This window comes from Acartia tonsa, chromosome 4 (assembly GCF_053477335.1).
Source record: "Acartia tonsa isolate MP-2025a chromosome 4, ASM5347733v1, whole genome shotgun sequence".
NCBI lineage: Eukaryota > Metazoa > Arthropoda > Copepoda > Calanoida > Acartiidae > Acartia > Acartia tonsa.
Genome location: NC_137263.1, coordinates 18,723,400 through 18,739,446, shown reverse-complemented (window position 1 = coordinate 18,739,446; position 16,047 = coordinate 18,723,400). Strand labels below are relative to the sequence as shown.

The 16,047-nt window shown below is 31.9% G+C and overlaps 1 protein-coding gene across 2 annotated transcripts in view; it reads right to left on the bottom strand.

Moving 5' to 3' along the window:
• Positions 1-9,094: 9,094 nt before the first annotated feature.
• LOC145318024 (alanine--glyoxylate aminotransferase 2, mitochondrial) overlaps positions 9,095-16,047 on the bottom strand; it is a 125,281-nt gene continuing 118,328 nt past the window's right edge. The window contains exons 3-16 of one of the 2 annotated variants that reach the window (XM_080159336.1): positions 15,546-15,683; positions 15,384-15,444; positions 14,160-14,287; positions 13,779-13,866; positions 13,397-13,491; positions 13,065-13,141; positions 12,705-12,793; positions 12,377-12,514; positions 12,080-12,108; positions 11,833-11,944; positions 11,537-11,644; positions 11,002-11,150; positions 10,313-10,455; positions 9,095-9,586 (exon numbers count right to left, since the gene is read on the bottom strand). In XM_080159336.1, coding sequence (XP_080015462.1) covers positions 9,462-9,586; positions 10,313-10,455; positions 11,002-11,150; positions 11,537-11,644; positions 11,833-11,944; positions 12,080-12,108; positions 12,377-12,514; positions 12,705-12,793; positions 13,065-13,141; positions 13,397-13,491; positions 13,779-13,866; positions 14,160-14,287; positions 15,384-15,444; positions 15,546-15,683 — 1,480 coding nt within the window. In that variant the 3' untranslated portion in view covers positions 9,095-9,461. Of the gene's footprint in view, positions 9,587-10,312; positions 10,456-11,001; positions 11,151-11,536; positions 11,645-11,832; positions 11,945-12,079; positions 12,109-12,376; positions 12,515-12,704; positions 12,794-13,064; positions 13,142-13,396; positions 13,492-13,778; positions 13,867-14,159; positions 14,288-14,590; positions 14,645-15,383; positions 15,445-15,545; positions 15,684-16,047 lie in introns of those variants that run through there. The other variant, XM_080159337.1, reaches the window with a different exon arrangement.

The following is a 16,047-nucleotide window of genomic DNA, read 5'->3' as shown; positions in this document are numbered from 1 at the left end:
TAAAAAAAAATTAAAGGTGCTCTTTAACTCTTGTTAGTTGTCATATTTTATTTTAGGGTAAGACCAATTAAAAAATTAAAGTATCATGGGCCGACTTGAAGGTTCAAAAAAGTGTTTAATAGATTTGTTATTCGATCTACTCTCCCCTAAAATAGCTATAAACCTGCCAAGGTATATGGAGTTTTGTAGCATAGTGAATTTGTTTGAAATGTTCAAAGCGAATAAGAAAACAAGATTTACACACTTATAGCCAAAATTACATGAGGAGCTTTTTTATTACAATTTTCTTACTTATTTTTTTTATAAAAACTTAATTTTATGATCATTTGTAGTACAAAGTAGAACGGTATCTAGCTGTCTGAAGTTGTTTAACATGCCTCTAAAAAATGACGTCTTACAAACTAAATTACCAATGGCAGACCAGTATACATTTTAATTGAACAGTGTTAGGCCAGTATGAGGTCATTTTTTTTTATAGACACTATCTGTCTATCTATTTATCTGTTTGAAGCTGGAAATCTTGGTAACTGCTTACTACTTTAATACTTTTCAGGGAATGTATCTACAGGTCATACCATCGCTTTAATCTATTTGCATGTTTGATGGGACATTCTCCACTGAAAAATAGCCATATTAAGAACTAAATATTTTTTGGGGGGGCGAAGCCTCTAGACTTAGAATAACTTAGCATAATATTATTCTTGTTTTCTTAGAGGAGAGGTGTAATTACCTCATACTGTGAATTTGTTCAAATATTTAGATATCAAGAATTTCTCCTTTCCTTAGTTCATCCCCTTAAAAAATTATTAATTCCCCTAAACCTGTGTTTTTAAAAAATTAAAACAAAGCATCATTCTTACAGTTACGGGAATGAAAAAACTTCCAGGCAAACGTTTTACAATCATAGTATTTTAAATATTATTGATGATTGATCTAGTGTCCAGAAATTAATAATAGTTTTTTCTTGCATCACTTTCTGTGGAAATCAAAATGGAAACTATTTATTTTAATCCTGAGAGGCTGAAGGCCCGGGCTAAGAAAACTGGTATTATCATTAGAAAATTATCTAAATATGATGCTATACAATATTTTTCAGTGTGTCTGATAACCAGTTCTAATCCAGCCGATATTAATCGGTTTTGAAGCCATACTGGAAAATTATTTGTTGATACCTGTTGATAAAAATGCCAGCTTTGAATGAAATTCTGCCAAAAGCTTTAAAAATGTAAAATAGAGCAGTCGTCTGGAGTGGACAATTTGAAAGTATTTTTTTTGTACCAAGGTAGCTGACAACATCTGCAGCTGTCTACCGCTAGTTTTAATGTTCTTGGTCAAAGGAAAAGCTCTAATTTAAGTCACTCAAACATTTTTATCACAGCATAAGCATATTATCTAAATTTTTTATATCAAAATTATAAATATGAAAATTACATTAAAACAAGGATGACAACATCCATAAAAGCGAAGCACTGAAACGGTAAGACAAACGGACATTAACACTTGTATAGTGTCTGAACTGAATAATCAGAATATGAAAGTATCGTAAGAGTCGAAGCAAAATTGTAAGTAAATTTGTTGAAAAACTGCTTGATACAGGATAATGTTTACGGACATACTTACATTTTTAGGACTTTATTACAGAGTTGCTTTGCTTATACTATTGTTCTTTGTTGTCCCAGGAATCAATATACCAAAAATCAGATCAAACGGATAATTAGATCACATAAATATTTGTTGTTAAATAAAGTAGAAAAATCAACATGTTTAAAATGGAAGTACGGACATTCTGTTAATGATTATAGAGTTGCTACGCTTTCTAAATCGTACCTACCTACTACAGGAATCATCATGCAAAGTTTGAAATCGATAGGACAATTCTAACCTGCCTAAATTAACGATTAAAAGCTATCTATCTCGGACGGACGGACGTACGGACCGACCCCAATTATAGAAAAGCTTCGCTTTTAAAAATACTTGTTAAATATTAGATGCACTGCTTGTATTAAGTTAAAATATTTAGAGAATTTTTCATGCCTCAACTGAATTATGATGGCTTTCTTAAATAAATGTCATAGTAATATAATATATTTAAACTTATATATATTAGAAATTAATATGTGGATTAGACCGGTATAATATACAGAACAGTTTAAATTCTATGATCGATATGCAATTTTACTGGTCGACTTTATGGCTTGAATAAAAGTGGCCGTTACTGACTTAATAAAGACAATTTTTATAATTATTTGAAGGGAAAGAGAAGTATCTATTGCTGACATTATATTGACATAACGATACTCTAAGAATATTATAACAACATACTTATATTGACATAATGATTATTAAATTAAAAAAAAAATTATAAAAATTAAAAAAAATATTTAACAAAAAATGCTATATTCCTAAATTCCACTATAAAACTGATGTACTTACGTTGTTACTGACATACAGACAGTAATTTTATTTAGTTTATCATCATTGGGATGGTGAACCAATTTATCGTTCATTGATCCTTATGGTCCATGGTAATTTTACTTTATACAAATGGTTTTATTATTACTTGTATGTTGTACCAGATTTTTAAACTCTCTTAAGTTAAATTCGCAATAGGCTAAAATAACGATACCCCACATCCACCCTGTTTACTTCATCCCCTCCCTTTATACTGGATGAACGAACTGACCAATGAATGAGTTCCATGTTAGCAACCTAAATTGACGACAATTTTTCCTCCTGTCATATTATCCTCGTATATTCTATATCCTTTTTTGTACAACACAAGAAAATTTAAAAATTAAAATTATGAACAGGTCTACTATCGGTGTATCTATAACAGTCAGGGAGGGAGGGAGGGGACATTGGGCTCTTTATTATACTGGTCTCCAAAACTTTGTAATAACGTTTTCTTATTCGTTGGCTTAATAACTTTAGCGGACTTTTATTGAATTTTGATTGGTTGGTTCAATAAGTTGAGAGTCCAAACATTTTCAACCACAAATTGTAATCAACAGAAGGGGTAATTTTGTGTATCATCATTAGGGATGTAAATCAATTTATCGGCCAATGTCTTATTTATATCCCTGCATAAAAGAGGTCCAGGAATGTCCACAGAAGAATCTCTAGTCGCGTGTGTGTATGGCCAGAATAGTTCACCCCTATCATATTATTACGAAGCTTGTTGTATGCTTAGCATATTGACACACTGCAGGTTCAGGATTTGTACTATTTGTACTCTGGTAACAGGTTGCTATTTAGTAAATTCAGCCGTAACGTATAGTAACGAAAAACGATATTTTTAAAGAAAAGAATGCATATTTTTTATTCTTATTTATGGTTAGGTTAAGTAAGGGTTAGCAGAAACCTGAAAAATTTGTTCCAAGGAATACGGCCCCGTAATGTTAGAGACATGCGAAAGGGAAAGGAACATTTAAAAAAAATAATAAACTAAGATAAGGAAGTTGGTGGGGGTGTTAAGGTGGTATATTTCTTTTACTTGTTTTAATGTAAGTACAAATAAGACAAATTCGGAAACTTTTGCATATCATCCGTTTTTGAAGTGTCAAGAATCAAAGGTCAAATAGATAATATTGTATAGTCTAGTGCTTTTGTAACACTTTAAGGAATATTTTCTCCCCATTAAGTTTCAATAGAAAATTTTTATTTATTGGCATTTTTTAATATTTAGCTTAATACTTTTGAGCACATTTCCATCATGGCTTTAAAACCGAGTAATATACGCTGGATTAAAACCAGTTCTCAGCCATACTGAAATATCATGTATAGCATCGTTATACAGACAATTTTCTACGAATAATAAAAAAAGCATAAAATTTCGACAAGTTTTTTTTATTCTGGCACTTCAAACAACTTCTAACAAAACTGGTTTTATTCATAAATTTTTTAAAAAAATTTCATAACTATTATTAAATGAACAAGGATCACGACATCCATAAATAAATAACTTATGTCCATAAAAACTTTTATGCAAGAATGAATTTAGAACATACGTGAATATTGTGACAGGGGAAAATTTAGGTTGCTTACATGGATATCACGTAATGGTAATTTAGTTCATCCAGTAGGAGGGGAGGGAATGGGGCAAAGGGGGTGGATGGGGATTCATTATTTTAGCTATCTACTTCACTCTTTCCATCTAGGAACCATGGAATTGAAGAGAGCAAGAGGAGGCAGAAAATGCGTAAAAACATCCCAAAATTACAAAAAATAGCCCGAGACAAAAGTGAAGTTCTTTTAAATGGAGAATTCAAAATTCATTGGTTAGCATTGATCATAACTGACAATAAATCTCTGCTATTAAAAAAGGTCTTAATTTTTACTTCAAATCTAAGGAATATTTTCCAGTATGGCTTCGAAATTGATTATATCCGCTAGATTAGAAACGGTTAGCATCGTATTTGAAACAATATTGAAATAAATATATTAAGATTAATTCCAGTTTGGCCTTGGACCCCTCGGGGGTAACAAAACTGGTTTTAACCTTATGATCTTTTATTATAATATCCACGGAAAGGTATCTATAATACGATGCGATAAATAACTAAAACGTTGTTATACTGGAAGCGTAGGAACCAGACAATTTATAATTTTTATACATAATAATAATTTAGGATTTATATATTATTTTTATTAAGATAAAAAGATAATTCTTGAATTAAGACAAACAGTTTTTGCAAATAAAATAACTAGAGCATTAATACAAATAAAAAAGTAGGTGACACAAAATCTAAAATAAAATTATTATTTTCTTTATAGATTTTTTGTTTGATGATATGAATTTAATTGCGGCATTTCTTCCACTCATATCATAAAATGTTAATAATGTCAGTCAAACCAAAGGATTGACAAAATTGGCCTTTTCCTACAAAGTGCAAGTTAAGCATCGACCCCCCCCCCCCATATCAAAATTAGAAAATGAGGTGGGTAGTTTGTGTATGTTTGTTTTTCACCTCAGGTCAGGTTAGGTTAGGTCATACTTGGTATTGGATAGGAAGGCAGAGTTTTGAAGGTCTCCTTCCCGAGGTCAGGTATGGAACAAAAACTACCCTTTTTCTTAATTTCAATTTATTTTTGAAATTAAAGGGGGGTTAGTTCTCGGCAGGCACTTTGAGGGAAATCACTACGAAATTGTAGCCAAGTAAACGTACTTTAAAATATCCAATTTTTAATCTAACTCTGCTAAGGAATCAAAATAATAAAGTAATAGGATATCTCTGTCTTTTTGTGTATATATTTTTTATATCTTTCTACAATTTTCAAGGAAGTTGAATATTGGTCCAGGTTTTATGGGGAATGGAGAGTAAGTGAAACTATTGACAAAAAAGGAACTGACAAATTCACTGAGTGAAAAAATCTTTGATACTTCCCAGCTATTTATTGAAATATATTTCGGTGGACATTGCACCCTCTTCAGTCTAAATGACATAAATCATATTAATAAGGAACTTTCAAAAATATTCTATGTACCATTTTTTAAAAATTCGAAATGCAAGTAGTCAGTTTTTTTTCAAATAGCAAACCTGAACAGTACTTTGTACGACCTCTGTAGCACCTTATAGAAGAATTCATAGTGGGAGAATAATTCCTCATATTACCAACTACAACTCCAGATTCCAGTCCCCGCAACAACAACAAATATGTCAGGGAAGGAGGTGACATTGGGGTTTTTATTACACTAGTCCCCAAAGTTTTATAATAACGTTTTCTTATTCGTTGGCTTAACAACTTTAAGGATTTTCATTGAATTTTGATTGGTTGATTCATCAAGTTGAGTGTCCAAATATTTCAACTACTAATTGTAATCTACAGCTGGGGAAATTTTGTGTATCATCATTATGGTTGTACCAATTAATTTATCGGCCATAGTCTTATCCCTCTAGATCTCTGCAAAAATGTGCACCAAGTAAATATTTTCTTCAAAGTGTAGCTGTTCCTAAAGTTATTTTTTGTGAGGGGGGGAGGGGCAAAATCTTTCTCAAAGACGTTTTACATTTAGAGTCTCATCTGTATTCTGGGGATGGGGAATTACAGAAAAATAACTGAAAACCATCCCAAGATTTGAAGTTAAAATAAAACTGACTAAAATTATCTTGAGACCTATCTGAACCTTCCCTATACAAAAGAATTGTAAGTTTGATAGTTAGCAAAATTTGAAATGACAGCCACTTTAAAAAATACTTTTCAGCCTTTCAGGGAATATTATATTTGGTCTTTAAATGTTTAAAAGTGGGATATCTCTAAACAATTATTCAAAAATTCATATTAGCTACCACTCTTTTGGGTTTGTATAAAGTCGTTCTTGGTTAGAATATTATTTAGTTGTTCATATTTTTAATTTTGTTTACATACATATGTTCTTTTTTATATAAAATATTTGCACAGGGTGTCAAGTAAAAGTGATTTTTATTTCCCAAGGGATCTAAATGGATGAGACAATGGCCAATAAATTGATACAACCACAATGATAGTACACAGCATTACTCCTTCTGTAGACTACAATTAGTTGATGAAACGTTTAAACACTAAAAACAATAAAAACTCAATAAATTCCTCCCTGAATTTTCTCCCTTAATAAATTTAATATCATTATTATTATTGAATTCATAAACAGATAGAGGTGTATAATGTCACAATCAGGGATAAGGGATGGGAAACAGGACCGAAAATTAGGTCTCAGCCTCCTTTTTAAAGTGATGGGGCAACTTTTCTTTTTTTCCTATAAAATCAACTCATTTCCTCCAGTTCCTTATTGGCTGTAGGCCAATATCCAATAGCCTGAAACTTGCTTTAGCATTAACCAATTAATTAATAACAAATGCTTCCGCCAGTTCATTATTGGCTAAATTAATTCAAGCAAACATAAATTTCTGCTATTAGAATGACAACAATGGAAATTTTCTGCTATCAGAATGACAACAATATATATGATGTTCAATCACATCAACTTATTATTAAATCTACACATTAATAAATGTTCATATAGCAAAACATAAACAGAGAGATCGTTTTTTGAAGACTGAGTAGGATTCAACATTTTATACTTTAGAACAATGTGAGAAACTCATGTCTTTAGACAATTTAAAATTTATATTTCATGTGGAATTGATAACCCACCTAAATGATTACAAATACAAAACTAGTTCAATATGTAAATAAAATTGTACTGTGTTTTGTTAAGAAAAAATTTTCTGTTAATTTTTAACGTAAAATAAATTAAAAAAAAAATTCTTTATTTATATGTATGCTAATGGAACAATTAGTTGATAGAATGTTACCCATGTACTTATTTAATTCTACTTAATTTATTATTAAAGCTGGGGGGCTAAAGCGGTGTTTATTTCTAAATACAAATTTTGGGGTGAAGTAGATCCCCCCTTAAAATTTTGAAAATAAATCAGATTTAACCATCTCAAAAAAACTTTTTTTTTTAAATGGGGGGGGGGGGGTGGGTGGCGAAGTAATGACCATCTTAATGGGATTCAACTTAAAGCCACTAACATATTGGTTCTTTAAAAAGTTTTTAGTATATTTTATGCTAGGTGGAATCAACTACCTGAATTCTATTCTATACTTTTTTTCGCTGCATTCATATAATTGCTATTTCATCATTGTTCATAGTTTTCAAATCTAACTACTGCGTCATCCCGTAACTGGTTTTTTAGGCCTAGTTGGAAAATAGGCCTGAAATAATATTTTCTTACGTTTCCCTTCCCTTATTCCTGGTCATAATGTCTACAAAAATGCCAGACAGATTGTACAAGTTTATATACATCCGAAACATAATCGACAATTTGGATAATTAACAGGTTTATTTGAAACATCCGAAAATGTAAAAATTGTGCCAGTGAAAAAGTTTGTATATTTTGGTTACCCTGTACATTTTAGTCATTGAGAATAAGAATGAAAGAAAGAAAGTAATAGATAGATAGAAAAAGATAGATAGATAAATAGGTAGGGAGAGAGAGGGAGAGAAAATAGACGGAGATATAGAAAGAACCCTTTTACCTGAAACCTTTTGAAATTGCTTAGTCTATTTTTGTTGTCAACACATGTTTTGTTTGTGTTGACATTAAAAAAATAAATGGAAGCTAATGCAAAAATCACCCTAAAGGTTTTTCTATCTAGATTTCTGTAACAATGAGGTACAATTTTGAAAGTATAACAACACTATAATCATCACCAGAAAGTCTATGAGTATAATTGATTTATAATTTGTCAAACTCATTAGAGGCCAAATTTTTACAAGAAAGAACCTTAATTATAATTTGTTTGATATGGTGATGATTTCTAGGACTATTTGACACAATGTTAAGAGGTTTAGATTTCTATAATAGGATCCTGGTTTTTGAAATCCACAATTACAATTTACAATTTTTTTTTCGAGTGTCAGATATGTTAAGCTTCGTTTTTTGATGATTTCATTGTTGCTATAATATCTTCTGTGCATTTTTATTATTTAATTATAAATTTATGTATCACATTTCTATCAGGGATAAAAAGGTAGGACAATGGGAGTTAAATTGATCCTCAACAAACATTAAGTACCACAAAATAATGTTTAGTTTTGGCTTGAATATATCATTTGTTGTACATATATCCAGTGAAATGCACAGTGTTTCACCAGGTGTGGGGGGAGGGGAGGGGGGTATAATATCAATACATTTACCTCTCCCATATTCCTGTTATTATGTACTCAATTTCAAGTCAGTTTTTTTGGTTGGCAAATTTGAAAAATTGTAGAAAGTATCTTATTTCATTTCTCACAAAATATAAAGAACAATTTTATTTATATGTTAGTGTTACCAGCGGCTACACTAAATTAAAATGATATGAAAATGAAAAATTTGACATTAAAACCAGTTTTGTTATTTTATTATTCAAGGAAAATTGCCTGTATCACGATGCTATACATGAGCTAAAAACATTGCTGAGAACAAGTTCTAACAGAGCGGATATTAATCGGTTTCAATGCCATACTGGAATATACTTCATAATATTTTTATGTATTTTTTTTGTCTTTTGTTTTCTATATTTTCATTTATTGTGTGTTTGGACAGTCTTGTTTCATTTAAAGTTATTTATTTATGTTAATATATTTTATTTTTCAACAAATTACAAATTTTCTTTGATAAAAAGTCCTTTTTTAACATGCTGTTAAAAAGTCTTAAAATTAAAACAGATTACAAATAATATGGAACGTAAAAAGTTTTAGATCAATTCCCTGATTTCTCAAGCAGACAAAACTTCAACCCCACATCCCTGTACCCACAATATTTCAATTGATAAGTGTGCTAGATTCTTATAAGATTTGTTAAATCCTTAGAAGGTTAAGGCACAAAATATCAAGGGCTGGAAACAAAATTTTAATGGGTAGGTTGGTGGGGGGTAGTGGGAGGGGTGAAGCATGTACTACTAGAGAAATCAGGGTTTCAACCATGGATAATTTATCTAGTTTTATTAACAGCATGTATAGCCTCCTCCAGAACTTGGACAGTGAAGTCTGCATCCTGTTTGTTGATACACATGGGAGGCTTCATACGGAACACTTGACCAAAGTGTCCTCCTTTTCCTACAAATATTTTACATTTCATTAAAATAGGGATAAGCTACAGTTAATGATTTAGCTATCAATATTTTGCCAGTTTATTCCGCTAGGGGCACTTTAGTGAAGGGGGGTCGACTCTGTACTTAAAATTTTTGTTTAAAAAGAAAAATTTCCATTTTTTGTTTTGGGGTGTGGGAATATATTATACGAGAGGCGATTTCTCAAGGGAGGGTGGTGGTACCCTCCTCCAAAATAGTTATAAACCTTTCCTGAGCTGGATATTTAAATGTGTAGCCGTTGCCGTTGCCACTGCCAAAGGTACAGCCACTAACCTAATAGCGATCTTTAAATCAAATTAGCTACGCGTGGCCACGGCTATAAATCTTTTTATCACAAAAACTTTTTGAATTTTCAGTAAAAATATGAAGAAAAAAAATAATAATGATACGTAAATACTTCAAACATTTAAAAATCCATGTTTTATTGACAGCACTGGCAGTGGCTACGGCTACTGCTACGGCTACACATTTAAAGATCCAGCTCTGGACCATCTGAAAAGATTCACTTTATCGGCAAGAGAGATGCTCCGCTACACACACACAAGACATCCTGTTTCTTTTCACGTAATGATTTATCATAAGATATTTGTCTTTTTTTTTTGGGGGGGGGGGAGAAAAAGGATTGTATACATTAGGCATTGTTTTTGAATTAAGGAAATGTTTATAGAGTAAAATTGAAAAAAAAACTGACCAATAAGAACTCCTGAATCCTTAGTTTGATCCCAAATCTTCATCATATCAACTCCATTTAGAGGTTTCTTCGAGGCTTTGTCCTCCACCATCTCAATACCAATCATTAACCCTTTACCACGAACATCTCCAACAATTTCATACCTAAACATGGTTGTCATAATGGATTTATCATAACTTGGATCTTACACCAGATCCATGTCTATGTTAGCAACTAAATTGACGATAATTTTTTTCCTCCTGTCGTTATATCCACTTATATTCTATATCCATTGTTGTCATAGGTTATCTACGTTTTTCAATCCCGTTCTTGTATGGTTTATTTATTGATAACTCCTTGATGTTTTGATATTTACAGAAAATATTTTACTTTTGGGCGTTGTCAAGTCATAACCAGGGATAGGACAATGGCCGATAAATTGATGTATTTCCCAAATGATTATACACAAAATTACCCCTTCGTTAGATTACCATTAGCGGGTAAAACGTTTAAATGAACCTAATGAACCAAACAATCAAAATTCTATAAAAGTCCCCAAAGTTGTGGAAGCAACGAATATGAAGACGTTATTACAAACTTTTCGGGACTACTTTAATGAACAACCCAATATCCCCTCCCTCGCTGAGTCATAACAACTTGATTACAGTTATTGAGTAGAAGAATAATCTAAAAAATAAGTTGTGTCTTACTTGTCAACCAGGGTGACCAGCTTCTCCAGAAGGTAGGTTCCCACAACCTTCGAGTTCTCCATTGTCTTCTCCTCGTCCATGACATCCAGGACACTGATACCAACGGCTCCAGCCATAGGATTTCCACCAAATGTGTTGAAATGTAAGGCCTGGCGTAAATTAGATGATTCAATGAAATGTAATACAGAAAGGACTTTAATTATTTTATTCTACTTAAAAATCTCAAAAGTGGGAGTTTAAAACTCTTCAAAATCTGTAAGAAATCTTTCCCTATCCTAATTAAGAAAAAAACTAATTTAATTTTTATTTTCTTTGGAAACTAGGAATAAAATACAATAAAATCAGAGGTTTATTAATGGATGTAGAATTTACTTGATTATTGGTCAGTTCGTTCATCCAGTAGGAAGGCTAGGGATGGGGTTAAGGGGGTGCAAGGGGGAATCATTATTTAAGCCCGCTGTAGGTCTCACTAAATCAGAGAACATGAAAATATGGGTAAAGATCGAAGTAATAATATATCCATTTTAAAAGGTACCTGTCCCATTGTGGCAGCTATCTCTGGAGTAGTGACAACAGCTGCCAACGGAAATCCATTACCAATTCCCTTTGCCATTGTCACAATGTCAGGGATAACACCATGGCCCTGAAATATCATTCTCATACAGGACAAAAGCATAGTTCAAAAAAGACATTTATGGAATTTTTAGAGTGACTCTTTTTACAATTTTTTTGGTTGTGATTGTTTATTTTTTTTAATGTTAAATGTACTGTTTTAAAAAAACTTGTTTAGGTTGACCTTGGTAAAAAGTTGTCCTGGCATATTCTTTGTACCTGGAATCCCCAGAAATGTTCTCCAGTCCTGCCAAAGCCAGTCTGAACCTCATCAGAAATACAGACACCTCCAAGTTCTCTGGTTCTGGCAAAAGCTTTTTTCAGATAACCCCTGAAAATTTTTTTTATTTTTTTATAAAATTTTCTCCATAATTGAATAATTGAAAAATCATAAGCATTGATTTATTTCAAATATCTACAAAGTACTACTTTTATATGTGTTCAGCAAAATTTGAAAATAACCTACTTTGGATACTGCACAGAACCTCCAACACCCTAAAAGCAAACTATTTGAAATTCAGTGAAATGAATAAGAAATTTTTAAATTTATTTTTAAGGGGTGTGTGAAAATTTATCAATCAAAGAGATTTTTTTTACTTTTGATTATTTTGAATATGTAAGGGATGAACACTTATGGGGTGCATTCACAACCCATAACAATAAAACAACACCCCTATTAAGCTATATTCTCGGTTTGTGGAGGGTGTAAAAATTTTGGTGCGCCTCAAACACCACTGTTTAAAAAAATAAACTTTTGCATTACCTGAATAGATTCAGCAAAAAATCCTGCCACACTTTTTCCCTTGGGAAGGGAATATCTGACCACCTCTTCAAATTGGTCCATGTAATTATCAACAGCTGTTGCACAGTCACCCTCACTTTCAGCACACACTTGTACACCCTGCACAAATATAGAAAATAAAAAGATAATTCAAAATTATTACTAGGGCTTATAAATAAACTTTTTCAGTATCTTAGGTCTTAATAGGCCTGTGTTGTAATTATTTTTGACAGAGTTATGGCCAAATACTTAATCTAACATATAAAGAGCGAATGGAATTAATTTTTATATCTACAGGAATGTTTCTCACCTTTGGAACAACTGGACAATCCCTGCATCCCTGGTGGCCCCAGAGTCCACGGTACACATCAGGATTCATTACATGGTGGATACCCATACCTGTAAATCGGAGCAGCTTATAGTGCCTATGTTAAAATTACGTCATACAATACAAGTGACCAATGATAGGTCAGTATATATTTTACCATTGGTGAATAAAAATGTATAATGTCCATTTGTCATTTGTATTGTATTACGGAATTTTTTAATTTTTTAATAGCCACTTTCTGTAAATTTATTCAATGAAATGAACTTTTCAAGATAAAAAAAATACAACACATAAAAACAAATAAAATCCAGAGCAGCTTTGAAAATTGAAATAAAATATAACCTGTAGGTACATTAAATTTCCAAGTGCTGTGTGCGGTCAATCCCATGGTATAGGGGGACATTCCATGGTAAGCATTCCTAATTCATATTTGATTATTATCGCTTTAGTAAATTCCATGGGCAGGTTCATGACAAGTTTCATTTTAGTACTCATTAAGTTTTAATTTTATTTGTTGACTTGTTTAACTAAAAGTCTTAACAGAGAAAGGCTATGTTGAACATCTGATAAAAATTATAGACAACCTTTTAGCATCTAAAATTTTGACATGATTTTAACATGATATTAACACCATAATGAGAACAAACAGGTGCAGGTTGTAATTAAATACCTACCTGAAGCTGAGAATATCATGGTTGCCAGTATAAAGTCTTGCCATGTACATAGCCAGGTCATTTGCTTCACTTCCACTGTTCACAAAATAGACATTCTGAAATATATAGTTTATTACTTATATGACTTCAGGAATACTTAATCAAATGATGCAAATCATACAGCCCAAGTTTATTAAGTTTAAAATTGAATATGTTGCAAAATGATACCAGGGAAATAGGGATTAGGGAAAGTAGTATTGATTTATCTTGTTTACCTATCAATATATTCCTGGTCACCTAAAGAACATTTCTTTTTGAGTTAATAGTTCTAAAAGAAGAGCCAAGGTTTGCAAAAATCAGACACAAATTCCATGTACATTTTTTGATAATGATATATGTTTACCTTGAGATTACCAGGCATTTTGTCAGCCAACTTAGCAGCATACTCATGTACAGTAGGATGCATGTAGATATTTGTAGTATGCCATAATCTAAATATATTATAATTTAGTATCATGATACTTATGTACAGTAGGATGTATGTATTATTTGTTGTATGCCATGATCAATATTAGCTTGAGAGTCTTAACTGTACATATTGGTGATTGCCTGTTTTCAGCCAAGATATTACATTGCAATTACAAATAACGTTATGCATCTGACAAAAAAATGCATCAAAATAGTTTTCTTTAGTTAAAATATTCCATTTAAATGTTAGGAGGTTGTATTTAATGATAAAGACTGGGACTAACTTATCAAAATTTTAAAATTCTGATGAAATTACTTATCAATCTGTTTATGTAGAGCTTGGTTAACTTTGGGATGACAATGTCCGACAGACACAGTGACAATGCCTCCAAACATATCCAGGTATTTCTTTCCAGAGTGATCCCATAACCACTGCATTTTACCCTAAAAAAATATGACAATGATTAAAGGAAATTACTAAAATAATCAATAAAATATTTTTTCAGTTTTGTATCGAAACCAGGTAATATTCTGCTGCAATAGAACCAGTTTTCTGCCATACTGAAAAATTTTGTATAGCATTGTATTAGAAACAAACAACATAACAGGGGAAATTATTTATTACCTGTTAAATAAGTAAAGGTTGACTGTAGTATGTCAACATTGCAGGGTAAATTATTTCTTACCTGGTGAATAATGAAAGGTTCACTGTAGTATGTTGACATAGCAAGGGAAATTATTTATTACCTGGTGAATAAGTAAAGGTTCTCTGTAGTATGTCAACATAGCAGAATAAATTATTTATTTCCTGGTGAATAAGTAAAGGTTCACTGTAGTATGTCGAAATAGCTGGGGAAATTATTCATTACTGGGTGAATAAGTAAAGGTTCCCTGTAGTATGTCGACATAGCTGATGAAATTATTTGTTACCTGGTGAATAAGTAAAGGTTCACCATAGTATGTCAACATAGCAGGGGAAATTATTTATTACCTGGGGAATAAGTAAAGGTTCACTGTAGTATGTTGACATAGCAGGGGAAATTATTTATTACCTGGGGAATAAGTAAAGGTTCACTGTAGTATGTTGACATAGCAGGGGAAATTATTTATTATCTGGGGAATAAGTAAAGGTTCACTGTAGTATGGTTACATAGCAGGGGAAATTATTTATTACCTGGTGAATAAGTAAAGGTTCATTGTAATATGTCGATATTGCAGGAGAAATTATTTATTACTTCATGAATAAGTAAAGGTTCACTGTAGAATGGTTACATAGCAGGGGAAATTATTTATTACCTGGTGAATAAGTAAAGGTTCATTGTAATATGTCGATATTGCAGGAGAAATTATTTATTACTTCATGAATAAGTAAAGGTTTACTATAGAATGGTTACATAGCAGGGGAAATTATTTATTACCTGGTGAATAAGTAAAGGTTCATTGTAATATGTCGATATTGCAGGAGAAATTATTTATTACTTCATGAATAAGTAAAGGTTCACTGTAGAATGGTGACATAGCAAGGGAAATTATTTATTACCTGGTGAATAAGTAAAGGTTCACTGTAGTATGTCGACATAGCTGGGGAAAGGTTTTCTTTTCTAAACATCAACAATGATATTAGTAGTAGCCAACAGACGGATATCTTGAATTAAAGAGAAGCTTCGCTACCAAAAAAATACTTTTTGTTTCATAATATTACCTAATGACTTTAGTGGTGTTATAATCAGGTCCTTCATACTTGACAGGATGTTCGTCGTTGCGCAGAGCTGGGTTAGCTACTGTGCTCTGACATCTACTTGTTATAGAACAACCACTCCATGCAGCTACGCTCCTCACCCTAAATTTTATGAATGGATATAGGATATATGTGGATATATTGACTGGGGAAAATTTGTCGTAAATTCAGCTTGTTGGTCAGTTCGTTGATCCAGTAGGAGGGGAGGTGATGGGGTAAAGAGGATATAAGTTTGAAAGTCCAAGACTGATATTTTACTGACTTGGTTGCTTTGAGCTAGCAGCATCCAAATTTTTCAACTAATTATTTAATATACAGAGTATGTTTATTTTTACTAGAAATTGAATCGTCCATTAAGGTTAACTTTCAATCATATGAACGCTTAACACCGCAATTATAAGACGCGAAGTATATGGGTCAAGGTGCGTGGAGAGGTCTAGAACCCGAGGTCATCAAGGTCACCAGG